This window comes from Lytechinus variegatus, chromosome 1 (assembly GCF_018143015.1).
Source record: "Lytechinus variegatus isolate NC3 chromosome 1, Lvar_3.0, whole genome shotgun sequence".
NCBI lineage: Eukaryota > Metazoa > Echinodermata > Echinoidea > Temnopleuroida > Toxopneustidae > Lytechinus > Lytechinus variegatus.
In genome coordinates, this window is record NC_054740.1 from 12,705,174 (window position 1) to 12,732,596 (window position 27,423).

A 27,423-nucleotide genomic window follows, 5' to 3' on the forward strand; every position below is an offset into this window, starting at 1 on the left:
CATGATCAAAATAAGCTTGTAGGCCAGATCAAAAAGTAAAATTTTGATAAATGCTCTTTTTGAAATTGGAGTGAAGGTGAAATCATTGGAGAATTGTGCATCGTGTGCTGTAAGTACCTAAGCAGTTGGTATCATCATAGGCTGGCAATGTCATCACCTTCACCATCGTCATGTTCGTCATTATTGTTACCATCATCATCATTATCATCATCGTCATTATCTTCATCCTCATAGATAATATCATGATTATCACCATTACCACCATCATCATTATTATTATTATCATTGTCAGTATCACTATTATAAAAACATTATCGTTAACACAACTTTTACCACGTCATTATCATCATCATGGTTGATCACCACCACTATCATCATCATTATTGTCACCATCTTCATCTCTGTCATTATCATCATGTTCATTATTACCATCATTATCTTCGTTGTCCTCCTCTTATCTCTTTCTCATCTCTAACGATCCTCCATGATGTTCTTTTCTTGCGTTCTAGATATGTTGTCTCCTGATGACCTGAAGGTGAAGATCGGTTACCAGGTAGCCAAGCAACTCCACACGGCCTGGTCCAGTGGACTGGAACAAAGGTTTCAAGACCAAGAGAGACAGGTGGATGAAATGTTACAGAGAGGTAAGCTGATGATCTTTCTCCCTTCAGGCATTGAGACACATTTCATCTTTTGAACAAGAACAAAAACAATTTGTGCGTGTACCCTCACTTTAAACCTTGCTTGATGACATAAAAGTAGTAAGTTTTATTGGCTTAATGCTACATTGAAAGTGGGTGGTATCCACAGTCCTTTTATATTGAAATTTCAGTCACATTTGAATGGTTCAGAAGGTATCTCAGAAGGCATAGGGTTAGGGTTAGGAGTGTAACTGACTATTTGGTTCAGAACAATGAAAAGATTAGGATTAGGGTTTTAATAGTTTTGGAGGTTAGGTTTTAGGTTTGGCTTGATGTGCAAATTTTACATACGAGCAATTGTTGCCGGAGCAAATGTCATGGATCCTCTTTAAGTAGTGCAAGAGAGGTAGACGGGAAACAGCAGGGTGTTGTACAGGAATTATATTACCAAACGTTTTATTTGCCAAACACTTCTCCTACTGAACAGACAAACTTTTGAAAAAATTGATGCATGAGGAATTTCTGACCCAAATTTGAAAATGTGCTGTACAGACTTTGTGAATATTGTACTGGACACATACATTTGAGTTCTAGCAGGCTTGTATGTTACCAATACCTCAGTTACATTTCCCATACAGTGAGTCGAAAATTGCCATTTTAGTAATTTGTATCCAAAGCACCTACATGTATATGTGTTTAGTACAAGAACTATTAAAACGATGTTTTTTTACTCGCTGTATGGCTGCCATAGGGGAAATGTGACTTTAATAGGTTTAACTAGTTTTATAAATTTTGCATGTGTAGCAAGCAGATGTGATATTGAAAGCTCAAAGGCCTGAACATGCATTGTGGATGCTATACAAACTGATCAAATTCATCTTTTGATGACCACCAGGAGGTGGAACCAGGAATTTAGATGTGTGTGGGGGGGGGAGGGGCAATCTAAATATCTGACTATTTTTTCCCCTCTCTATTGAATAGTAGGCAGGGGTAATATAAGAGTTACATGTACATAAACCCAGACCTCTCTCTCTTTTATACTCTAATTTCTTTATTTTTTCACCCTTAAATTTAACATTGAGAGTTTACAACAGAGCAATTGTGACCCAACACCACAATACCCACAAAAGTTGCACTTTGTGATTTTCAGTTGGAGCCAATTGAGAATATTTAGCTCAGAATGTTCATATGTCAGATTTTCGTGTTTTCTGAAAGAGTATACTCTCCATATTTACTATAAAAATTTGGATGGACCAATCAAACCTTAAATGTACCGTAATTTTTCAGTGTTTTTATGAGACCTATTTTTTACATTTTGAGTTAATTGTAATCATGATTTGTTTTCACGAAAACCTGAATAATCAGCTCTCCTTGAACCCCTATAAATTTAAAACAGTATAAGTTCTAAAATTGACATTTATTCAAGCTAATGGACAGTATGTACTTAATTAGTTTGTGAACTTTGGGGGCAATCCAATAATTCCTTGTATTGAAATTCTTTTGATTTTCTATCTTCTTTTTGTGTACAATACACAATTTAATGAAAGTGTTCTTCATTAGACTCGTAATTTTTAGTCCCCCTTTTCTCAAAAGGAGTGTTCCATGGTAGTGAACATTCTCCTCTTTATTCTTGTGTGGGTTAGGATCAATCATTGTTAATGAGTTCTATATCATTATAAAGCTGAGAGGGCTATGTAACTAAAATTCCATTCTTCACGACTTTTTGTTGGTTTTGTGGTGCCTGGTCACAACTATTACAGGTCCAACTTGTAAATATCTAGGTTGGAATTGTAAAAAAAAGAAAAGGTGGGTTTGTTGTGTTTGTACTATGGTATTATATAATTGTTTCCTGACATTGGTATACCTTTACTACTCAGTTATTTCAATTTCATTTTCTGGTGTTCATAATCGTTCTTAAGTGTTCATGTTAGAGTTTTTATTTAAACCTGTCTACTCTCTTATGAATGACAATTATTTATTAGTTAAATAAGAAATAATGTGTGTATTCACTTTCGGGAAAGAGTTTTATCTGAAGTGTTACTCAGAAAAGTTTACTACAAGTTTTCAGCAGTTACACTTGTTTGGTATTATCAAATCCAACTTTTTTTCTTTTTTAATGATCCAAAGTTGCTTGAGTCCTTGTTTTTTTGTGTGTCATTTTGGCCAGATTTGTCATACAATGTACATGTTCATTCAGTGATGTTTGATCACCTGTCCAGTATACTATGGATACATGTGCTATTAGCCAACTTTTGTCATCCAGTTTGTGCATACATGTTAACTGTTGAAGAAGTCTTTGTGACTTGATAGTGAATTGAAGTCAGCTGAGTGTCATCAGTCATCTACAATTAAAAAGTCAATCTAATAAAGTTTGTTTGAACTGTTCTTGAACAGAAGCCAATCATGGCTCTGACAGGATTGAAAACAGGAAATTCTTAGCCTTAAGTCTACCTGAATTGATGGATGTGTTTGTTTTGTGTATATATCACCATGACTCATGTCCTGTATGAATAGAGTTTATAGAGTAAACTTCATAACTCGCTTCTGTTTTTTTTTTCTGACCATGTACAAACAGTGCATGTGTACTTTGATCGTATAATTTCACCACTGCTCAAATTTGATTGTTTACTTCAAAAAATTGAATTTTTAGGGTGATTTATTCTATTTGAGGTCTGCTCCTAGCTCTTACATTACATACATGTAGCTTTGTTGTTGTCTTTTGTCGAGTATTTCCATATGTTTGCGGTAGATACATGTACAGAAGTTCCATCACATTGAAAATTAACATCCCAACAATTGCTGGATCTGTATCGGGAACATCATCAGTGTCTTTCCGTAGTGTTTTGTAGTGCGTTTGTCCTATGTGTTGCTTCATTATGCACAAGCTAATGAGAATGTCTTCTTTCCGCCGTCACCTCCTAGACGAAGAACTCGCCCGGAGGCTGCAGCAGGAGGAGAATCTCAAGAAGCTGGCCAAAGCTCACCGGGATAAGAAACCCACCAAGTTCGTCTCGCCGGGATCCCCAAAACGGAACAAGCGGCGGCAGAAGGAGCCGGAGCCGAACGGAGCCATTGTCAATGGGGGTCAGGACCCAAAGAGAGGGGAGCAGGTGTTGGTAGGAGGTGGGTTGAGGAATCTTGGTGAGATGGGAGCAGTAGGAAGAGCGGAACCGGGGAAGTACCCTCCGCCGGTGCAGAGGATGGAGGTGCCGGAGTTGGCGCAGATCATGGCGGAAGAGGAGTTGAAACAGGAGAGAGAAAAGAAAGGGGTGAGTTTTTGTTTCTGGTGTTTGTTTTGGGGTTTTTTTCATAGCACCATTATGTAAGTATGTTGTCCTTCTGAACCTCTGAATTGCTTTAATTGTCATTACTGTAAACGCTGTTATTTTCGCGGGATTAATATTTCGCGCTCGGGCGGCTTCAAACATATTCGCGGGTTTTTAAAATCGCGCTGCACACTCCATTATCACAAAGTCACTTCCTTCTTGCCATCTGTGAATGGTTTCAATTAAAATTTCAGCAACAAAATTGTATTTTCTGATCATAATTTTAGCTCTAGGGCCGCATAATTCCGCATTGTTTGGATCTAATCATTAGCTTTGTGACATTTAGCGCAACTTTTCTTTGCGGGGCGGACATCGGGAAAGGCAAAACGGCGGCACTGCCAGGCTGCTGGCCTGGGATAGACGGCCGAGCACCGGGTAAGAATCGGGGGGACTACAGCTATTTGAAGTGCATGGGATCAATCAACAAACTTGGGCGATCGACCCAAGGTCTTCTAAAAAACCTAACAGATCTAAACACTCACCAATCAAATAGCAAAAGCAATTTATATTTCAACCAAAATCATAATTTAATTACCGATCTGCGACTGTTAAAAAAAAAATGATCGCATTGCTTTTAAAACGAATTCTCGCTATGCATATGATTTTGGAGCTCAAGCTTGCTACCGTAAATGCCGCCCTCTTTAAATCAAATTATGCAATCTCTTTGCCAAAACGATACACGCAATTTGCATTAAAATAGATGCTCATAAATTCGCGTGCTTTTAAATTTGCGCTCGCCGATCTTGCCACGAAATGCGCGAAAATTTCCACACCGCGAATATTTCCACTTTTACAGTACTTAAAACAAAGAAGCAATCATATCTACAGGTGTTATAGATATTTTTTCGACACATGTTTTTCAGGGTATTTTTTATAATTTGATCTTGTTTTTTTTTTTTTGCATGGTTCAGCACATCATCGTGAAGATTGTGTTTGAAGTAGCATAACAAAATACTGGTCAATCAACTGCATCTGGGTTTTTACTCAGTGAAGAAATGTTTGGATTATAGAGAAAATATAAACAGGGACTTCCTCTTTTGGCCCTCTGCAAATTGTGCATTGAATGTTTATAACAAACCTGTGCAAGAGAACAAAAAAACAGATGATCTACTTGCATGTATGAAACTGTGTCACAAAGCATCACTGCTTGACGCAATGTGATAATATATTTTACTAAAATTTGTATTACTCAATATTCAGACATTTGTAATGATTATTACAGGATATTTGTGGTTTTAAGATGGATTGAAATATTTCAGGCAATCACACAATAAAGGAAATGATATTCCAAACTACCTTGATTTTGTCCTACATGCTCATGCTCATTGTATAGTAAAGGCACTGGCTGATTTGCAAATATGGCGATACTTCATGATTCGTAAATAGTGAGGATGGCAATCTGTTTGGGTGAACGATAAAAAAATATTGTGTTGTCCTGTCTACTCTTTCGTGTATTTCAATTCAATGTTTTTATTTCCAAATCATAAAAAATTTTACATATTCAAATTCACAACACATAAGATCATATAAATGCATTTCAAATCATTAAAAATATACATAGAAATACAGTTAATGATAAATGCATTATACTGTATATATTCATGTATAATAAAGTAGATGTGGAAAAGGGGGAAACTAATACCTTAGTCACATTTGCTCTACGGCGGCCGTACGGCGAGTCGAAAACAGCCGTTTTATTCATTTTTATTCAAACCACCTATGTTTAGCTGGTACAAAAATGTTAAAACGACTGTTTTCGACTTGCCGTACGGCCGCCGTAGAACAAATTTGACCATGGTATTAGAAAGCAAAGCCTGTGGGTTGAAATGTTCCCCCAGTAAGAAAAATAGGTAAACTGTGTACACAAAAGACAAAAGTATATTAACAGGCAGAAGGAAAATGAAAATAAATGGAAAAAAAAATATATATATATATATATATATATATATTTATCACCCATATCAGACATCTGAGCTGGTCATTTACAAAACCATATTGCCCTACTTTTTCTGAATATCGGGAAGGGTAGGTATATTGTTTGTATTTTCCTCGGTCTCAATGCGCGTATTTACTTTACATGTAGAGACGACACAAAATATACCTTTGTATTTTCCCTGGTCTCACATCTGGGCCTTTTTAGGATGCGTATAAAGAGATACGCTTCATAAGGATCCGCGCACCAACAAATACGTCATAATAAAGACAACGCGAGCGCTTGCAAGTACGTAAAGTAAAGTGCAGAGCCTAGACCGATATTAACATGCCACAATAGAACTCTATTTTTAAAAGAAATATCCCCATTATCATGATTTTTGCTCTAGATATCTGATTTGGATGATAATAAAAATATTGACTAGAGCTCTCTTCTTTGGGGGAACATCAAATATATTGCCCTTAAATGACCCATATTGCCCTCGTCTAAAGACTCAGGCCAATATGATTCATTTGCTGGCAATATATTTGATGTTCCCCTCAAGGCTAGTCAATATTATATAAATATATATGTATATATATATATACATATATATATATATATATATATATATATATATATATATATATATATATATACATGTATATATTGTTTTTTTTTCATTTTATATATTGTTTTATTTTTTTTATATATTAGGTTTGGAACAGCCCTAGTCCTGTAAGAGCCAACACCATAGCGACCAAATTAAAGCGGGATCAGCTGTTTGAGGCCTTTCCAGATGTGGACAGAAAGGCCCTGGATGAAATATTCATTGCTAACAAGTAGGTTTCTCAGAAAGGGAAAATACTATGTAGAATCAGTTACTTACTGAGATTTGGATTGGTAATGTAGAGTTGTGTGGAACATGGCTTGGTTATGTTAGTCCATGGTCAATGGGGAGTTTTCGCTTCCACTACGCACAAGGATTCAAGAACGTAGAAAATGCATTGTCGAATTGCCCTTCATGACATAACAACCAAGAAGTCTTTGTTGAAACAGCAGTTTCGCCGTGGACTCCGGAAGACAACATTTGCAATTTTTTTGACAGCTCTGAAACTTAGGACGAAACGGCTGTTCCAGTTCACCGATTTTCAAGGAAGAAATCCCAGCCATTCATTCTCATTTGAAGGGCATTTTCAATATTATTTTACTGTGTTCTTGAGTCCGTTGCGCGTTGTGGAAGCAAACTCTCTGACTTCTTTCATCCAACGTAATTCCTTTGCTTCTTTCATTGGTGTATGTAGGGAGGTAAGAGACTGGTATTTAAATTTTAAGGTGAAAGGTTAAGTGTTGTAACGTACATGTAAGACAGATGAAATAAATAGTGTTGAAAGACTGGTATCATTTGGCAAACCATACATTTATATACATACCCATACATGTATATATTGTATATATAAATTTGCTTATATTCCTTGAATTGTATATTTGTTTTGTATTATTTTGTACTTCTTATTTTGAACAAAATGTTGGCAATTGCCAGTGACGTTCTAATAAATTCAATTTATATATTGAAATTCATTGAAGTAGCTTGATTGATTTAAAGCCAGAGTCCAGAACACTTGGCCAATGAAATAAAATGTTTGGCACTGCATACCTCGCTCTCCTCAAAATGAAAATAAGATGAATATATGAATGAATAAAGTAATGATAAGGAAGTCAATAGAAAGATGGATGGATGGAGAGATGGATGGATGGAGAGATGGATAGATAGATAGATACATGTAGATAGGTAGGTAGGTAGGTAGGTAGATAGATAGATAGATAGATAGATAGAAAGATAGATAGATATAGAATATAAAATAGATGGATGGACAGATGAATGGATGGATGGATAGACAGACAGATACATAATAGATAGATATATATTAATAGATATATTAATAATTAATGACTAAATAAATTAATAATCAATATATAAATGGAGAAATGCATCAATAGATTAATAGATTTTTTGAAATAACAAAAATGTAAGAATGTCATAAAGAATGAAGCAGGAAGTTTCCATTTCATGTCATTTACTGTAAGTACCTGTGTTGCTTTTTTTTAAAGCTATGACCTCCGGGCTACAGAGTGGGAAGTGAATGCCGTTTACCGAGAGTGTACTGATCCTGTCAAAGATGTGTTCAGTCCTGAAGCTCTGGAAGAGATGGAAAAGAGAAGAGAGAGCTCTCCTGCCAGGAGAAAGGTAAGAAGAGATTTACCAGGAAACGATGATTTCATAAGAAAGTCTTTTACCCTTTTCATAAACCTATCCTCCAATCAGCCGCCTAAGAGTAATGCGGATAATTCAATAAAAATTGCGTTCACAAACTCCGAAAATAAGCCGCATTATTTTTACGAGCGCCCGTCCTGAAAAAGGCGGATTATCGTCATGACAACTGGACACGCCCCCTCCAATGCGGTTGTGTTGGAAAAGGGTGACCTTGTGACCGCACCATGGCAATTATCCGCATTATTTGGAAATGCGTTCATAAACTCAAAATCTTGTCCCGATGCTGCTATTATGCGGATAATAGCAGCATCAAAATAATGCAGATAACTCTTGTCCTCCTCCAATTTTACGACCAAATTATGCTGCTATTAGCCGCATAATTGGGTTTATGAAAGGGGTATGAGACATACATATAAAAGGTCTATTCTCACCATGTCAATATAAATCAGGGGTTGTTTCAGAAAGATTTAAGTATGACTTAGAGTTGCACTGAAATGTCTAGTTGCTTGCGGTATAAAAGGCATGACTGCATTGGTCAGATCATGCAAAGAGGATGCGCACTACTGTGTATTGATCAATAAGATTGAGGTTGCACATCATGTACATGTATGCGTCGTCATTTGAGTGAGACTCTAAGTTGTACTTAAATCTTTGTGAGACACCCCCATGCTCTGGTATATCTACATAAACTAATTCTGTGAATTAGTGAAATCTGGAAAATGATCACACAGAAGATTGCCAACGCAGATAAGCACATGTGGGGCAGTTTATTAATATTGCTTGGAAAAGAACCTATTATTGGCTGGAATGTCATGCTTATGGTGCTTATCTCTCGGCACTTACACACTTTATATCAGGACAATTTGCTACATATTTTATTCATACATTAACATACTTGGGTGCTCATTTAATTGGATTCTCTCAGAAGTTATTTTGGGATCATTACCAGAACTTACAGAAACATTTAAGCCCACCACACTCAATTTATTTCAGCCTAACTTCAAGTAGGCTCTAATGACATTGCTCTTTTTGAAATCATGAAAGTTTGGAGATGAATTTGAGTTTTGTCATGATTAGAATTAATAGGGGAATCTAACTCACAGTGATCGCGATCCTTCACATCGATTCCTAGTTGATTTTTGTCTTGCCTGCAAAGCAGAGCGGGACTATAGTCGCTGCTTTTCCATTCCGGCATCAAGATTGAAATCTTAAACTGAGGTTAATTTTTTGAAGTGTCATCATAACTTAGAAAGTATAGGGACCTAGTTCATGAAATTTGGACATAAGGTTAATCAAGTATCACTGAACATCCTGCATGAGTTTCACGTCACATGACCAAGGTCAAAAGTCATTTAGGAACTTCGGCCATATTGGGGTATTGATTTGCAATCATAATTTGAAAGTTTATGGATACAATTCATGAAACTAGGACATTAGAGTAATCAAGGATCAGTAAACATCCTGAATAAGTTTCAGGTCACAGGATGAAGGTCAAATGTCATTTAGGTTTAACGTACTTTGGCCAAATTGGAGTGATTGTTTTTTTTTTAATTGCCATCATAACTTTGAAATTTTATGAATAGACTTCATGAAATGTGGACATAGGGTGATCAAGTATCAGTGATCATCTTGCACAAGTCTATTAAAGGTCACATGATCAAGGTCAAATGTCATTTAGGGTCAATGAACATAGCATTTTGTTATCATATGATTGGTGTTTTTTTTGTGAATAATTATTCTGTTGTCGTTTTCAAAGTCAGCACTGCTGCTATATTGAAGCCCGCTCCACTTGTTTTTTGTTATTAAAAGAAGCATTCTGAGCTCTTTTTTGTAAGCCATCCTGTACACCCTCTTCATTCATCTGTCTTACAGGGAAAGGGACAGTCTGACAGGACAGATGGTCATTACCAATCAACAGAGAAGCCTGCTTACGAAGACTACAGAGCAGAAGCCACCTTGCACTTCAAGCAGAGAGACGAATGCTTCAAGAAAGCTGCCAAGGCGTATCACTCTGGACAGAAAGAGCTGGCTGTGTATTACTCCAATCAGGTGTGTATTTGTACATTTAAACCTTTATATGTTAAACCTTATAGTTATACCTTTTAATTTTTCATATCGTTTATCTATTCATACATTGTACCTTTTTCATACCTTATAACATATACATATTGATGCTATATCCCCTTTTAAACCATGTATTAAGTTCAAGATCTTACTATTCTCATGTCGGTGTTTTCGACAAATGGCTCCATCTTATCTGTCTGAGTTACTTGTAAAATATGAACCTGTTCGAAATCTTAGATCACTTCATAAGGATTTATATAACGTACCCTGTTGTTAAGACAAAGTTTTATGGCGAACAGGGATTTGCGCATGCAGCACCGGAACTCTGGAATAGTATCCAACACAATTTAAGGCAAGTTGATACAATTGGGCAATTTAAATCTGCATTGAAAACATTTATTTAACTGAAAATAATATCAAAGCATTACCAGCAGCTTTCCCTCATCTTTTCTTCTTTTCCTCATGCACATTGACACCTTTGTAAGGTGTAATGCGCTACCGGTATACAAAAACTGTTCTATTATATTATTATCATTCCTTTTAAAAGCTTACACCTTCTATATGCCTTTTAAACCTTGTAGTTGTTTCATACCTCATGCTCTCGATTATTGTGATGACCCGTTGTTTTAGAACGGGTTCTGGATGCTGGAAGGCTGGCCTGTCCCTTGCCTCTATCACCTTCATCCAATGATGAACTAGCCATCCTTGATGTGGGTGGTTTCCTTGTATCTTTATATGTTGTAATGTAGAGACCCGGGTGTGTTCTATTTTCCCAAAATATATTGGGTTGAGACTTGAGAGGGTATGTGAAGAGTTGATTTATAGAAAAATATTTAATTTCTATTGGAGCTGTACATTTCTCATTGTGGTGGCCTTTACTGTACATAGTAGGCAATTGAGATTCCATTAATGACACAGTTTGGAGATGATTTGATTTACAATTGTCATAGTTTGATTATAATTGATCATTCAGCATCTCTTACAGATTATCACAATTAACACTACACCAATTACCTGAAATTACATCCATATTAGTACATATGACCTTGTTGGAGAGGAGCAGGGAAATCTTGAGCTTGTCACCTCGATGATCACCACGATACTCCAATGTTTATCCATAAAAGAGCTCTCACATACCAAAAGTGCCATCAGCATTTAAGGCAAGATAATCAAAATCGCAGCGGACTGGTTTGCTACACAGCGCCCCCTCTTCAAGGAATGTGCCCTCACATTTGTCTTATCCTCATATTATTAAGGTATTCCAAATAGTTTAACAAAACAATCAAATGTATTGAATCATGCATCACTGTATTTATCACACTGAGAGTTATGTCCTCTCAATGTACACTCCTTATATTCATACAACAAACAATCTCTTCCATATCTTTCATAATTCCTTTCTATTAGCTCTTATTGATAGCAACATATTCATCATCATCATCAGAATCATTACCTGTATAAGAATGTGTTCATTCTATGGACATTAACTCTGAATATTACTATTACAGTGAATGTTTTCTGTGCAAAGAAAGCAAAATTAGTTGAATGTTACTTTTGCATGTAAAGGACACCTCCTTGATTAGTTTGCCTGAGAGATGGTTGTGTGATGTTGTACAAAACAACTTTATAACTTGACTTGCAATATAAAAGTATGAAACATATATTTAAAAAAACATATAACAAATGAGGTGACTTTCATATGAGAGAGTGAATATCTTGCTTGTTTTCATATCAGTCCAACTTCATCTCAAGGCTATTCAGTCATCCTTTTGCTCAATTTCCTTTCGGCTTACTTCAATTGTGATATGCGTGTCAACAGTACCATCTAGCAAAAATGAAGGGGCTCGTGATGGTAGGTAATCCTTACACCTGCTGGAATGGTATGCTCTGTATAGTGTGTTGACCTGCATACACGTTCAGTGTGACAGAGACTTCTGGCGATGTGAAAGAGCTTGTCTTTTTTCTGATTGGTTGATTCCTCCACCAGGGTGGCTACATTGCTCAAGCACTTCTGGTCAGCCGGACAAGTCGCATCAGCTTGATGGCCACTCTGTCGAGTAGATCTTGATTTAGGTGAAGATGTGCCGGAAGAACTGGTCTGTTGAGGTGAGATAGGTCGGCCTGAGCTACTGTACCTCCATAGTTGCTTGGAGATCTGCAACTACATGTAGTTCCCCGCTGGTATTGTCTCTCTGAGCTTGGGGATTGGTGGCCCCTAGCGCAAGAATTTGGTAGATCGTGCCACTGACAGTGAGAGCCCAATTCATAGATCTGGTGGGCTTCTTAGAAGTGGAGTCATGGTCAACAAACTCTTTGTGTACTTGTGCCACATGTTTTGTCAGTTTCTTTAGCTCCTGGCCTCTCCAGTTGCAGCTCTCTCCTGACCAGAATAGTAGCAGCACTTGTAAGCCATGCTGCTGCAAAACAACATAGAAAAGAGAAGTTGAAGTTCAACCAATTCATCCAGTTATTATCTTGTAGGGTTCAAGATGATTAATGGCCTTTCTAACTTTATTGAAACACTATGTTGTCCTATTAAGAGAATTCCCCAAAGTTTGTTACAGTCTTAGATCAACATTCTGTAGACCATGATTCGTCTGAACGTTCAACAAAGTCCTGAGAACAGTTAGAGCCCATAGACTCTTACCATTTCAGCGGGCTCTGCCTCTTCTGTCACATAAACAAATTGTAAAGTCTCATGGTGACCATGATTATTGTGAATTGAAAAATGATTACCAGCAGTAGTTCTATAACTTTCATGATGGACATGTAGCGGTGTATGTCTGTAGAAAATAAACAGAAAAGCCAAGGGGAGGTAAAAGTATTGCCTACCGGTATCCAAATAGAAGTAGTCAGGAGGTTTTCTCATTTCCTATGAGATGGCTTATACTGAAGTATTCCATTCAGATTCTATTAATGACAATTTGGAAATGGTGATTTAATTAACAATTTTCGTAGTTTAATTATAATTCACCATTCAGAATCTCATACAGGTTATCACAATTAACACTGACACCAATTACCTAAAATTACATCCACAGTAGTGTAAAAACTTTGTTATACAGCCCAGTTTGAGAGGAGCGGGGAGTTGGTCAGGTGACCGCAATCCAGCATCAAAGTGACAAAATCATCGCGATACTCCGATATCTATAGTCTGCGAGAACTGCCTTACGCTGTGTGTTTTGCCCGTAAAAGCGCCATCTGCGCTTAATGCAAAAACCGTAGAGCGGACTGGTTCGTTACTATATCTTACCTAAGGGATAAGAGCAATTCCATATGAAGATGTGAGATGTGTACATCTCCCCTTTTCATGCGGGAACTTTCTGAAATTATTTTTATGTGATTTCTACCTCATATAAAAACTTTAAAATCGTTCAATTGATCACAATTCAAGCAGTTCACAAATTGAATTAAGAATGGAGAAAAATCATGCATACAAGGAAAGGGGCATTTATTTTATTGAATTTCCCCTTTTAATTGTGCTCCCATGTACCACATACCATTATAATTTTTTCTTTTGAATTATACCTTTTATTCTATATACCCATCTGGTAGACATTTTACCTTTTTCTCTCACATTTTTCTGTGAAGCAGGGATGCTTATGAAATGATTGGTATACAAATTTAATGAGACAGCCAATGATGACAATGACAATGAATTTTATTCTTGAACGGCCCCGCCAGGGGGCATGGAAGAATAACAAACAAGTAAGATATAAAGATAACACAGAAAGCATATATATACTATTTACAAATCATGAACTTCATAAGGCAAACAACTTCAATTAACTAACTAATGATCAAATACTATTACTAAATAATAGTTAAATAGGTACTTAATGGCAAACAGTGGCAGTAGTATCTTTCAAAATATGTATACAATGTAAAAGGAAATAGTGTGAAGACATCAAAATCTGGACATTATGATTTGACAGAATCGTGATAATTTCTTTAATACATTTTTGTTTCTAGAATTAAAAAGCTGCTTCATTTTCAAAACATTCGGTCGACGAGCATAAAAGGAATTAATCAGAGCTTTCCGATCTTTTTAAAAAAACGGACGTTTAAAAAGAAAATGAAACTCGTCACCTGGATCATTCATTTTACACAAGGTGCACAATTTTACTTCTTGATCAGGAAGATATCGTCCCTCGCTTACAGGTAGTCTATGGTTTCCACATCTAAATCTACATAATGCTAACCGATCCGAATAATCAAGTTTGATCAAATAATCCTCAAAAATGTAACTTTCTTTAAATATCCTATAGTTAGTGCAAAGGCGGTTTCTATTTACTTCCGAACTCCAATTCTGCTGACCAATATCATTTAAACGAAGGTTGACAGCAGATTTAACCCAATTTACATTGACGAAGATGGCTCGGTCGGACCAAATATTAGACATACCACATTTGTCGAGAATATCTTTCACCTTAACTATCCACCTGGGACTAAAGATTTCTTCATCATGCAATTGACGTAAAAGGTTATAGATATACAAGACAGTTTCAATCTCCCATGCACATTTCCATTTAATCTAAGCCAAAAGTTAACCATACGCTTCTCGATATTGTAAGACAGGCTTGTCCTCCCGAGCTCACCAAATGCCATGCAGTTAGCTGTTCCACGCTTCAAACCTAAAAGACTCTTAAGAAATTTCTTATAAAACATTTCAATACATTCTAAATTTTCAAAACCCCAAACTTCACTTCCATACAATAAAATTGGTGCAATAAGTACATCAAACAGTTCACAGTGAACATCAGTTGGTAAGGATAGTTTCCTGGCTTTGCTTTTCAAATGGAACATAGCTCTACGAGCTTGATTAATCTGTTTTTTTTTCATTGCTTTCTTGAAAGAACCGTTATAATTAAAAATAACCCCAAGATAAGTGTAATCATAAACAACCTCAAGGGAATTTTCACCAAACATAAACTGAGGAAACCGACGGACACGTCCTCTGGAAAAAATAACAACTTTGGTTTTACTGGTGTTTACAGTGAGCTTCCATAAACCACAGTATTGATGAACGGCTGATAAAGCACACTGTAGCTCCTCAGCAGACTCAGCAAATATTACAGTGTCATCAGCATATGATAATACATACAGACGCAAAAATACCTCAACATCCTCATCACTTAAATACTCTCTTATTGCAGAAGAGCACATATCAATACCTTTATAATGTCTACTAACAAAAAGTTCAAAATCATTAAGATAAAGTGCAAACAAAAGGGGGGATAAATTTTCTCCTTGGCGTACACCAATGTTACAAACAAAAAAAATCAGACAAATTATTACCGAGTTTTACACAGGATTTTGCATTCTTATACATAATGATTTTTCCATTAATCCCTGATGATATCAATTTTGACCAAAGACTGGACCTATCTACAAGGTCAAACGCCTTCTTATAGTCAACAAAAGCACAGTAAATTCTTTTCCCATGGTTTAAATACAAATCAATTAGACCATGCAAAGTAAAAATGTGATCCAGGGTACTATGCCCATCTCTAAAACCAGCCTGCTCACTTCCTAAAATACCAGCACACTCTAGGTAAAGCAAAAGCCGGGCATTAATACATGCTGTAAACAATTTACCAACACAGCTCAGAAGAGTGATGCCTCTATAATTGTCTGGATCATCAGCGGAACCTTTCTTTTTGAATAATGGCTTAATCATACCTAGACACCAAACAGAAGGTACAACACCTGTGTAAAGTACAACATTGATGTCACACACTAACATTATCTGTGTTGTATTTTATCTTACCCTACTGGAATCCAAGTGGCAATTTCTCTATGCTTGTTTGTTTTCTTTCAGGGACGTCTACACTCGATGAAACTGAAGGAAGCCAACAGAAGAGCTGCAGAAATGATGCTCAAACAAAGGTAAAGATTGCCATTACAACATTGAAGCATAGATGGGGTGTTTTTTAACAACACTTCAGTATTCATGAGTTAATCATGATTTTATGCATACCTGACTGGCAACCTGTTCGTATCCTAAATGAGATACCCCCAAAGTTCTCAGATGGTTAAAGGGGACTACTTTTCTTACAATCCTGCTCAAATTTTGCCAAGACTATGAACTGCATTAAGTTGCTTGTTGACAACAGGAATTTAATTTTGTAAACAAATTTTCAGCATCACTCCTATGTGTTTATGATCACATGCTCAATCTGTAATGAAAATCATAAGTCAGAAAAAATTGGAACCAGTGGGATTCGAACCTGCCATCTATTGCCTGGAATTTGAATGTACAAAATTTTTATTTTGACTCAAGCTATAAGTGGGAATTTGATTTAGCACCAAAGAATGTGTACCAGCCATGCATGAAGTATTAATATGGCAGACCAATTAAATTCCTTTCAAAATTTTAGCACTACTGTAATCATTTTGTCTAAAGTTATGCTTTTCTTGTCTGTAATTTCCCCTAAAGAAGCACCCGGGAGACATACAGGACTACGTTCTCTTCCGTATATTAGTGATGCTGAAGCTGGTGTAGACTCTTGAGATAAAAGTGACACTTATTGACATATTATTTATAACATGACTCATGATGTCATAATTGAATTGCTATGATGTTATCAATTGTCTGTAAACCATCGTATTTTTTTCTGTGCAAATATTGATAATTTTATGAGGGGTGAAGCAGAGAAAATGGACAAATCACTTCATGCTACATGTTCCAATCTTTCATGGAGATGGTCATAGCTTTGTAAATAGCCTTGTGATTCAGCCCACTCGACAATTCTGATTAATGTGAAGTCCCCTTTTCATCTTGCCTAGGAAACATGAAACGGGTGCGAACAAGCTAGATCTGCACAATCTCCATGTGGAGGAAGCCTTAGAGGCCCTCCAGGAGGTTCTGTTCGAGAGAGAAGAGCAAATAAGGCATGGCACCCCACAGAGGTACCTAGAGGTGGTGACAGGGCGGGGCAGGCACAGTAAAGGGGGTGTGGCCAGACTGAAACCAGCCGTAGAGAAGTTCTTGGAGCAGAAAGGTTACAGGTAAGGATAAAATGATTATTTCATTCTGTTGAAGAGTGGTCAAGTTGATTGTGTAAACTAGCTCTGTAAGACATTCAAATTGAATGAAATTTTCTATTTCGGTAAAATTGATTGTTATAAATCTGAATGATACCACACTTCTTCCAGCTCTGGTGTCATAAAATTTTTAAACTTTATGTATCTTTGTTAAACAAATTGTAAACATTTTGCAGATTTGATGATGTATAAACCTTTTTTTATCACAGTGAGTTACAATAACATTCCTGCGAACTGTCCTTTAGGAGTTCAGGGACATTTCTAATTATGACGTACAACAGAGAGCTACTTCATATATTTGTGAAGAATCGGTCTGTAATAATGTATAGGAAGTTCTGTAATGTCTAATTTTCAGCCTCTGTCTTCCCTCTTGTCCCACCCTCTTTCTTGGGTTTTAAGGTTGGAGGTATAAACTTATGATTGTACATGTTCCATACAAATCTCAGCACAACCATGTTTCTACATCATTAGAGCAAAAATGGTTTGACATCTCCTGTAATTAAATCAAAAGAAGTAATAATTATGTGAAATTATTGGCTCATTTATTTTTCCACTGTTTTGCCTATCACTGTTTTTGTGAATGTGTATCAAATTTTAATGTGCCAGAACCTTTGGTTTTTTGACATCCAGTTTTGATGAAGTATTTAAAGCTTGTTTCATTTGTTTATGTTCTTTCAATTCAACGTATTATTGAGTTAAACTTGGCCTTTAGATTTCAAACAAACATTCATTATTTTCCCTCAAAATTATTTAAGCAGGCACAATTCTTCCTGTCTTCCTCCTGAATAATAATTTTCATCCTTATTTTATTTTCTTTCAGGATAACCCATGTATTTCTCTTCAGTAAATGGAGCTTGATATCATATCCTAATTATTTTTCTTCTTTATTTTTTTGTTCTTTGCAGGTTTACCACACCCAATGCCGGCTGTCTGAGAGTGTACTTCTCACCGTGAACTGGATAATCTCTCCCTGACATGAGCTATGGTTCAGCATACAGAGTCTCATATTACTGAGAAATGAATTCTAGGAATTTAGTGTTGCAGCCCAAAGACAAACCAGTACTGCTGCAACATATCCGAATATTTCCCTGAAGTTGATATTCTCGTTGCCCGGAGCACCTAGGAGATCAATGATCAGGCTTCAAAAAATTGAGAAGTTCATGAAGATGATGGGTCTTTGCTTGAAACTATCGAGAGTTTTTCAATGAGGTCACAATGAAGACTTAGAGAAGTCACCACGAGATGATAACATTGTACGTAAACAATGCTGTAAAACAGTATTTCAGATAGAAATAAGTACTATAGACTGTTGCTTGATTATGTTGTGTTTTCCACTCGTTATCAAATTGATATTACATCACATGATTCTGTACCGCCTCAAGCAAGATGGAGGAGCTTGTCTGAAGAACCAAGCTGTATCGTGTTCCTATTCTTAACATTAGCATGTATATGTTTCATGATTGAACACATGAGACACCATGAGATCAAAAGTGGGAGACATGGCACAACTACTTTATCAGCTGGAATGAGATTGAGTACATCTTACTTTTAATTGCGAATTTTTGAATATATTCACCATTTATTTGGGAAAATTTGTTCCAGAAATGGCAAAAATGTGAAAGAAACTGCAAATGTCTCACTCTCTCTCTCTTGGCATTGATGTTGCTCATTTTACTAAAAAAAACAGCACACACATAAATACATAACAGAAGCACTGTGTGTTTTAACACCCAAGTTGTAGGCATGGAGGCTTCTAATCTTATCACTGATATTGACAAGTGTGCTGCATTCCCATGGAAAAATATCAAATTTTTTACACAATTCCACACATATCTTTTTATCCTAAATCTTGCATGTTGTTCCATGTATGAACATGAGGCAACTGGTAGATCAAGTAAAGAGAATTCAATATGTAATGATAATGACAGTAATAGTAGTTGGATTTATTAAGTGCTTTTTGCCTGAGGATACAAAGCGCTGCTATTATAATCCCAGCTTTGGCTGTGCTGCCTCATATGCACTGAAGCAATGAAGGAAATTCTTCATACCAGGTACCAATTCACCTCTCACCTGGGTTGAGTGCAGCACAATGTGAGTAAATTTCTTGCTGAAGGAAAACATGCCATGGTTGGGAATCAAACCCACGTACCTTGGATTGAAAGACGAGAGTCGTAACCACTAGACCAGGACTCTTGCACTGTACTACTCATTCACTATAATAATGTTCCTTAAATTTCATTCAATCTTTATACCCATAAATCTATAGTCAATTCAGATATTGATTATTCAAATTGTTGATGCTCATCGTTTTGTTGTAGTGTGTTTTAGTCCACTTCATATTTAAATTATTGAATTGTTTAATAATGGATAAATATAAATGTCTGTACTTGAATTTTATCAGATTTAAGACATATAAACAGCCATGGCATTGTTAATGTACATCGTGCGTACAGGATCAACATGGGTTGGAATTTCATAATCATTAAGGTTGACGAAACTATACAATATCCTTTCTATTTAAAGCAAAAATGCATGGGACTTTGTCATTTTCTTTAAGAAAGTTCTGGAAAATTATTTGAGGGTTCTTTTTTCTTACAGTTTTTGAATTCATGCTCAGGCAGGCCCTGTATGCATGTCTCATCTGGGTCCCGTAACACAAAGGTTAGCGATTGATCGTGTGCTTGATATTTAAGATTGATTGTACATTGTAGTTAATGGAATCAATTGTAGAAAAGTGTTCTACAATCATTGCTAATTTTTGTGTTACGGGCCCCTGATCGGCTTTACATTTCTGTAAATCAGTATCTCCTATTGCATGGAAATGTATTGTTCTCCTCTTGGCACTCTCTCTCTTTCTCTCTTTGCCTCCACCTCTCATTTGAAATAGGGGAAGTTATTTACTGGGTAATTGATAAAAGTGGAATTATACATGTCAGGCCGAGTGTGGCTGAGTTGGGGTGTATTCAATGTCAGTTTCCAAATTTAAATGGCAGTCATGATAGAAAATGTGATTACGAAGTGCAATTTAATGAGAAACAAAGGGTGTGTTTAATGTCCTTCGTTTTTTGGTCATAAAAGTAAATGTGTCTCAAATCATGATTCGGAGGAAAATCTAAAAATCGAAAAAGATGCGTTTTTAAACGTGATTGGCTCAGATTTTACGACCTTCATCATCGAGAATGCGACATTGAACACGATTTGAGTTTTGAAACGGCTTTAAATTTGCTCTTGCAGTGGAAGCCTACACAAGCAGATGCCAAAATTTACCTTCCTTGTGGTGGGTCAGACTGCGCACTAAAGCTGCACTAACGAAAGTGGGAAGTTTAAGGGCGATCGACAAATAATCAGCGTTATATTTTCGACACTGAATAGTGTCTGTGCTCTGTTTTGTAATTGAGTTTTTATTCATGATTGCTGTTTGAATTTGAAAATCAACATTGAACATGTCCTTAGTGACTAGTGTCTTTTGCCGGTGTGCTTTATTCACATTTTTTCAGTACTTTGTTTAAAAGTTACTTGTAAAGGGTATTGTTCTATGTATTATTGGGAAATTTTGTGTTGTCATGGATATTCTCATTAATTGCTCTTTGGCAATGAGATTGAAGATTGATTGTTCAACATTTGTTAACATGTTTATTTATGTAATTTTTTTTTTTTTGGGGGGGGCTACCCAGAAACTGAAACGTACATTAAATATATAATCATATTTAGTGAGCAGAATTGATGACTGAATTATTGAAGTATCAAGTAAGAAAAAAATACATGCAATTGCTATTAAATATATTCAATACGAAAAACAATGATGATGGTGAAAATAAGAAGTAGAAATAATAAGATCAAGCAACTTGAATCTCCTGCCAGATATGTATAGATCTACATAACACACTGACAACATTGTCATGAAAAAGGTCAATTTGTTTGCTCACTTGTTTGATCATTCACAAGTATTTAGAAAATACTCCCTATGTGTCTGCGTTTAGACCTCTCAAGGACCTCTAAGCCCATCACTCCACCAGTAATAAGTGTTAACTCACCCAAAACCCTTTCTCCACCTTTAAAATTATGGATGGGTAAGTATTAAATAGTATTCCGAATTTGCCTTAAGATTTACAAAATTTTGTTTCCTCTTCATGTGAGATGACATATTTGACACCTAAATTACTTGAAGGCAAAATATTAGGCAAATTGAGTAACTGTTATTTGGTTCTGGCAAATACCTCCAAGAACATCTGTCACTGTTCCATCTCATTCGTAGATTATATGATTGTATATGCTCTAAAAATGCTGTGATGATGAAATGAAATAAAAACATGCGCAAAAACATGGGCAAACTTATGTTGATCAGTTGCAGGATTAATATGAAAATGTCTGTATATTTTTTCTTTGTTTTTTTTGATATACAAACACCTGTAGATTAGGCCGAGAATTTCTGGATATGGTCTCTGAAGGTACCATATTGACGTCCAATCGCAGAATAATTTGTGAGACAAGTATTTAGAGTGTCCTTTTTTCATAAGGAAACTAAAAACACACCAAGAAAGGGATTTCATATCAATTATTCCCACAGAATTTACAGCTCAAAAAAGATCCAGCCCCAACTATTTATTTTTTAATCAGAAAGTTCAGTGATTCTTGAATTACTTTATTGACCCATTACCAAAGCTTTATATGGGATTTAAATCATTTTTTTTAATGCCTGTATTAATTGTGAGTCATTAATCAAAGAAGTGAGTCATTACTAACCATTAAAAAATTGAAATTTATGCATTTTATATTACATAACATATAGGCTAGCTGCTAGTATATGAGGTCACAAAAAATAAAATTCTAAAAATTCTAATAACTTTCTCAATCTTTTATGGATTTTTCTCACACCTTCACCAATATTCTTAATTAGTTTTTCTGCTATTTTCCACAAACTTTTATTAAGAGGGAACTTCCCCTTTAAGATCTTTCTTGGTTAAGGTATTTTTTAATCATGTAAGAATAGAATTTTATTTGCTGTAACTATGAATGTGATGTGCAATGTGTAAATAATGTTACTTTTCCACTGCTTGTGTCATTTAAAAGGTCACATTATATGCCATATTTTGAAATATGTTGTATATATATCCTTAGAAAATTAGGGGAAATCCTCAAGGGGGAAAAAGGCACAGATAATGAAAGGAAAATAGTGTATAAGAATGCCCCATTTATCTCACTTTATTTTCCTACAAAGATTATATTTTTCTCTAGTTTAATTTTTGTTTGCTTCCTTGACATTTAAAAAAAGAATTTCATGCCTTTTCTTATTGACTTCTACATAGTATTTCTATGGGTATTTCAAATCTCTTGTTTTATTCTGTTATATAATAATCAATCATGCCATATGCTATTGTGAATATTGTTTCTAATTTCAAATACATGCATATGCATTTTCATATAATTATTACTACCTTTGGAGCTGGATTGGAAATAAATTCCGATTTGGATTTCACAAATATTTCATGGGCTTGTGCTGATGTGTTTTGTGTTAAGAGGATAGTGGGAAAGAGTTAGAAAAGGAGGATTGCATTTTGAAATTTATGCTATTTTTTTTTGGGGGGGGGGTAGATGTCCCTAAAGTAATTGCCAGCTATATAAGCTTCCTCGACAGATTATGCTTTGATATGCCACTAATTATTGTAATGCAGTCCATGCAGCACATTGCATAGCCCAGCACAGGCAAGTGGGGGGGGAGCAAGGGGCACATGCCTCCCTGACGACACCTGTGGCACTAAGTTGTACACAAGTAGTACACTGAGTGACATAGGTATGTAGTGCCCCCCTCCGTCTTAATACTTCCCCTTCCCCTTTTGAAAATGAGGATGCAAATGTTTTTCCTTTAAGAGTGGCAATTTTTCCTTTTTCCTCCCTCTCTCTCTTTTCTTTTTGCTAATGTTGGGATAGAAATGTGGCCAATCAAAGAAAATACATTTAAAAGAAAGCCTACCCCATGGAACAATTTCTGCCCCCCCCCCAAAAAAAAAAAAAATAAGGAAGAGAGAAGAATAAATAGCAACAAATATATGAATTTATATACGTTGCGTTACTCTGTATAACTGTAATTCAGTTGAGAGTAACTGAATCCCCCCCTTGCATCGGAATACCCAGCTGCCGCCCATTACTCACTGTACTGTGCTACATGTGAATGTTGCAGAGGAGGCTGCATTTTCCTGGGCCAATATGCCTTGTTAAATAGCCAAGGGTGTCAACCAGCTCCTGAAAAGTGTATAAGTGTGTGTATGGGGGGGGGGCATTGAGCAAAAAGGAGGATTTGGGAGGGGGGAAGCAAAATGGTTCTGCTTTTTCCAGGTTTTTGAGTGGTGGGTTTGATCCCAAAAGGTGTGGGATAATATGATTGCACCCCCCCCCCCCCCATCACACCTGTTTCCCCCCTTAGTACATATGGCTTCATGTTTTTTAAAGGGAATCCAACCTTGGCCATAGAATGTTGTGTTGGGAAGGAGAAAAATGAATTAAACAGAATGGTGAAAGTTTAAAAGAAATCGGATAAGCAATAAGAAAGTTATAGCTGCTTTAAAATTGAGATCACTAATACCATGTAGATATCAAATTGGCAACTGGGTAAGTAAATTATGACAAGGGGCAAGGACAACTTTCCCGTAGGCCATGTACTTTATTATCAGCGATTTGTGGTTTTCTCCTAATTACCCATTCCCCTGGGGCAGTAATCTAAATATAACCCAGGTAGTATATTGTTTAATGTCCTCATGAAAGAAAAATACAATTTGAAATAAAACTTTTGGGGAAAATGACATTTTAGCCATAATATGTATTGAAGTACATGGGAGAGTAGTCCTTGCCTTACATCACTATGACATCACATAAGCGGCCAATTTGAAGTCTCCATAGGTATAGTGATTACCAATATTTACAAATTAAAAAAATTCATAACTTTCTTGTTATTTGTCCAATATTGTTCAAACTTTCACCTATCAACTTGTCTGATTTTTATTTTTCTTATAAAAACAAGTTTTTATTTGGGTTGGATTCCCCTTTAAGGATTTCCATGGTATGTTATTATGAATCATCAAGAATCATAATACATGCATTAGATGATAGTAAATATCAAGAATATACTAAAATCTAAATAAATAGAAAAAATCGGAGTGTTTTGTAAAAGATGTTGATTAAGAACAAGCTCTGAGATTGTATGTTTTATGTATTAACAAAAAACGTTCGAATATGATTGTGCATCGGAGAACTTGGGGCATCCCCGTCAACAATTGCACAAGGTTTAAAGGGGGTTTCCCCATGCGAAGGTCAGTGGGATTCCCCGGATCCAAAGACAACAGCTAGCTAGGAAAACAGTGCGTCTTAGGACAGTAGAAACGAAACCGAGAATTACGGGGAGAATTATAGATGTTTTAATCATAAGTTTATTTGATCACAAATATGATTTTCAATGACATGTGTCATTATAAAGCTTTCAATAGGCTGACTGTTGCTTTTGATAGGCTGCTAATTTTGTTGATGATCGGCATTTTATGGTCCTTAATGATTGTGAAAACCCATCTCTTCGTTAAACGTTAACATGTAAATGCAAGCATCATTTTAACACGTTTTTATATAAATTATATATATAATTTCTTCGAATGAGGCACAATTAGTCATATAAACACTTATGGATTCTTTAAATTTATCAATAAGGTCGTGAATAATGTGAAAGTCTTTAATACGATCTTGGTTCTAATTAAAGAATATAGGCCTAGCATGATAAGACAGATGGGTTTCCTCCCTCTTATTGTAGACAAATATAAGAAGATGACAAAGAATGAGAAAAAAGGAAAGAGAGGACAATGAAAAGAGAAAAAAAATTGAAAGCAAAGAATATAAGGGGAGGAGAATATTATGTAAAGAGCAAAATTTCAAATAACTATTTCAAAATAAATACTCCGCTGGGGCTTCGCTCTTTGCGCTTGAATTTTCTGTTTAAAGAGATACATATTTCGATCATGACTTGGGGATTACATAATTATTCGAGTGATTAAAAGTTCCCGTTTTGCAGGTAAATAAACAAAGAAATTCAGCTCGCACTTCGCGCTTTCATTATTCTGTTCAGTGACATACATGCTCACAAAATAAAGAAAGACTTGAAATATTTAGTTTTCAGGTCCGATTAGTGATTATCACTACAAATCCATCCCTTGCATTTTTTGTTGAGTGAGATTATATTCCTTGTAATATCATATTCTTTTTATTCCAGACAACATTTTTACTTTGAGATTGATGGAGGAAGGTGCGAGAGGGGGGCGCAATTAACCTAGAATACTTTATTTTTCTTTCGATCAAATGACAGAGATAATAACCCTTTAGACAGACAAGAGTTATATAACTCATGCATTCATACAGACCTCACATTTCGGCACTTGTTTTCTTCTCCTCTTCATTTCATGAAAATGATCACCGGGGGCACATGGTTGCCCCCGCCCAATTATTGGGGTAATCCATATCGTCATAGCCCCCGAGGGGCATAGTGAGCCAAAAATGTTGAGGAGGCTAGATATGGCGTATTGCGAAAAAAAAATTCTAAGTTGCAAGCGAGCGAGCAAAAATACCAACATTTTCATTACAAAAATCCAATTTTGTGAAAGATTTTGATACAATATTCAGAAAATAATATCATATTTCACCCTTCTCTCTTTTCCTTTTCTTTCCTTCAGTTTACTTAGTACTCTTTTTTTTTGGGGGGGGGCAAGAGCTCCCGCCCACTTTACTCCCCCTCCGTCTTTCACCCCGTCTAATTATTTTCAAACAAGCATTTCTTACTTCGCGATTCCTTAATTATGCATTGTTGGTGAACTATATGGGCCAGAGAGACATATCGAAGAGAGGTCTATACATTTTTGTTTTTACATATTGACCTTCCCGAAATAATCAAGTGTTATTGACAACATTACAGATAAAAACACTTGATTACTAGTACCTGTATTGTATAGCAAATTAAGTGAATTTATTAATAATAATACATAAGATTTATAAGCGGCACTTTCCATCTTGATTAGATGCCCAAGGCGCTTCAGAGCAGAACAACAAAAACTATTTACATATACATGTAATACATGTCTGAACAATAAGTCAATGTCTATAAAAAAAATAAAAAAAAAAATTTTATGCTCTTGAAGGTGGTCACTGAATTCTGGGTTTTCAAACTGTTGAATTCCACAGGCTAGGTCCTGCATAAGCAAAGGCCCTCCCTGCATGATTTCTTAGCAACTGGAATTTGTAAGAGATTAGATGATGAGCCGGGATGATGAGGATCGTAAATTTCTTGAGGGTTGGTAATGATGCATCAAAGACATATTGTAACTGGGGGAAGTTCCATTGACTGTACGAAAAATCAAAAGAAGGATTTTAAAGACTATGCGTTCCTTCAGGGGCAACCAGTGAAGAGTTTTCAATATAGGGGGTGGTGTGGCTGCGCTTGCTAGATAGATTTACAATACGCGCAGCTGCATTTTGCAATTTTCCAAGTTGAGAATATGGTTAGTTGAAAGGAGGCTATTACCAAAAAATTGCAGTAAATCTAGAAAGCATTAGACGAGAGAGTTTTTGCATTAACTACGGAGACACTCTCTACACCGTGCCTAAACCCAAGGTAATAATCATGCTAAGCAGGGCCCACAGTGAGTTTTCGGAACTGCATGAAGTGGCTACCCTGGGTAAAATATCATTATAACGCATCTATTCTCATCAAAATGCGCAATGAAAATCACGATGGAGAGACGGGGGTGGTGTTCCTGGGGGGGGGGGGCACAGTATCCCCCACTTTTTCAAGCACAAGTGCCCCTTTTTACGCAAGAAAAATGCCCTCTCACAATGTGCCCCTTTTTAGGTGTTACCAATAAGTGCACTTTGTCATACAATTTGTTTTTACTCAAAAATGCCCCCTCACGAACATGTTCTATGCCCCTTTTAGCATGAAGACATGTTTTATGTGTTAACGAGTGCCCCTTTGCCTTCTCGTAGGTACCTGTTCTTCATATCAGATAAGTTGTCCTGAAACAATGTGCTCATTGGGCGCCCGAGTTATTTATTTATTGCCGTTCTCCTTCTGCAAGTGAACATTAATGAATTAAAACTTGAAAATAATCATGTGAGTGGGGTAGATAAGTA

General features: G+C 36.1%; 1 protein-coding gene across 1 annotated transcript in view; it reads left to right on the forward strand.

Moving 5' to 3' along the window:
- LOC121431528 overlaps positions 1 to 19,053 on the forward strand; it is a 46,342-nt gene extending 27,289 nt beyond the window's left edge. The window contains exons 7-14 of the mRNA XM_041629085.1: positions 510 to 644; positions 3,564 to 3,910; positions 6,597 to 6,721; positions 7,992 to 8,127; positions 10,027 to 10,203; positions 16,040 to 16,107; positions 17,008 to 17,229; positions 18,171 to 19,053. Of these exons, the coding sequence (XP_041485019.1) occupies positions 510 to 644; positions 3,564 to 3,910; positions 6,597 to 6,721; positions 7,992 to 8,127; positions 10,027 to 10,203; positions 16,040 to 16,107; positions 17,008 to 17,229; positions 18,171 to 18,219 (1,259 nt within the window). The 3' untranslated portion in view covers positions 18,220 to 19,053. The remainder of the gene's footprint in view (positions 1 to 509; positions 645 to 3,563; positions 3,911 to 6,596; positions 6,722 to 7,991; positions 8,128 to 10,026; positions 10,204 to 16,039; positions 16,108 to 17,007; positions 17,230 to 18,170) is intronic.
- The last annotated feature ends 8,370 nt before the right edge of the window (positions 19,054 to 27,423 follow it).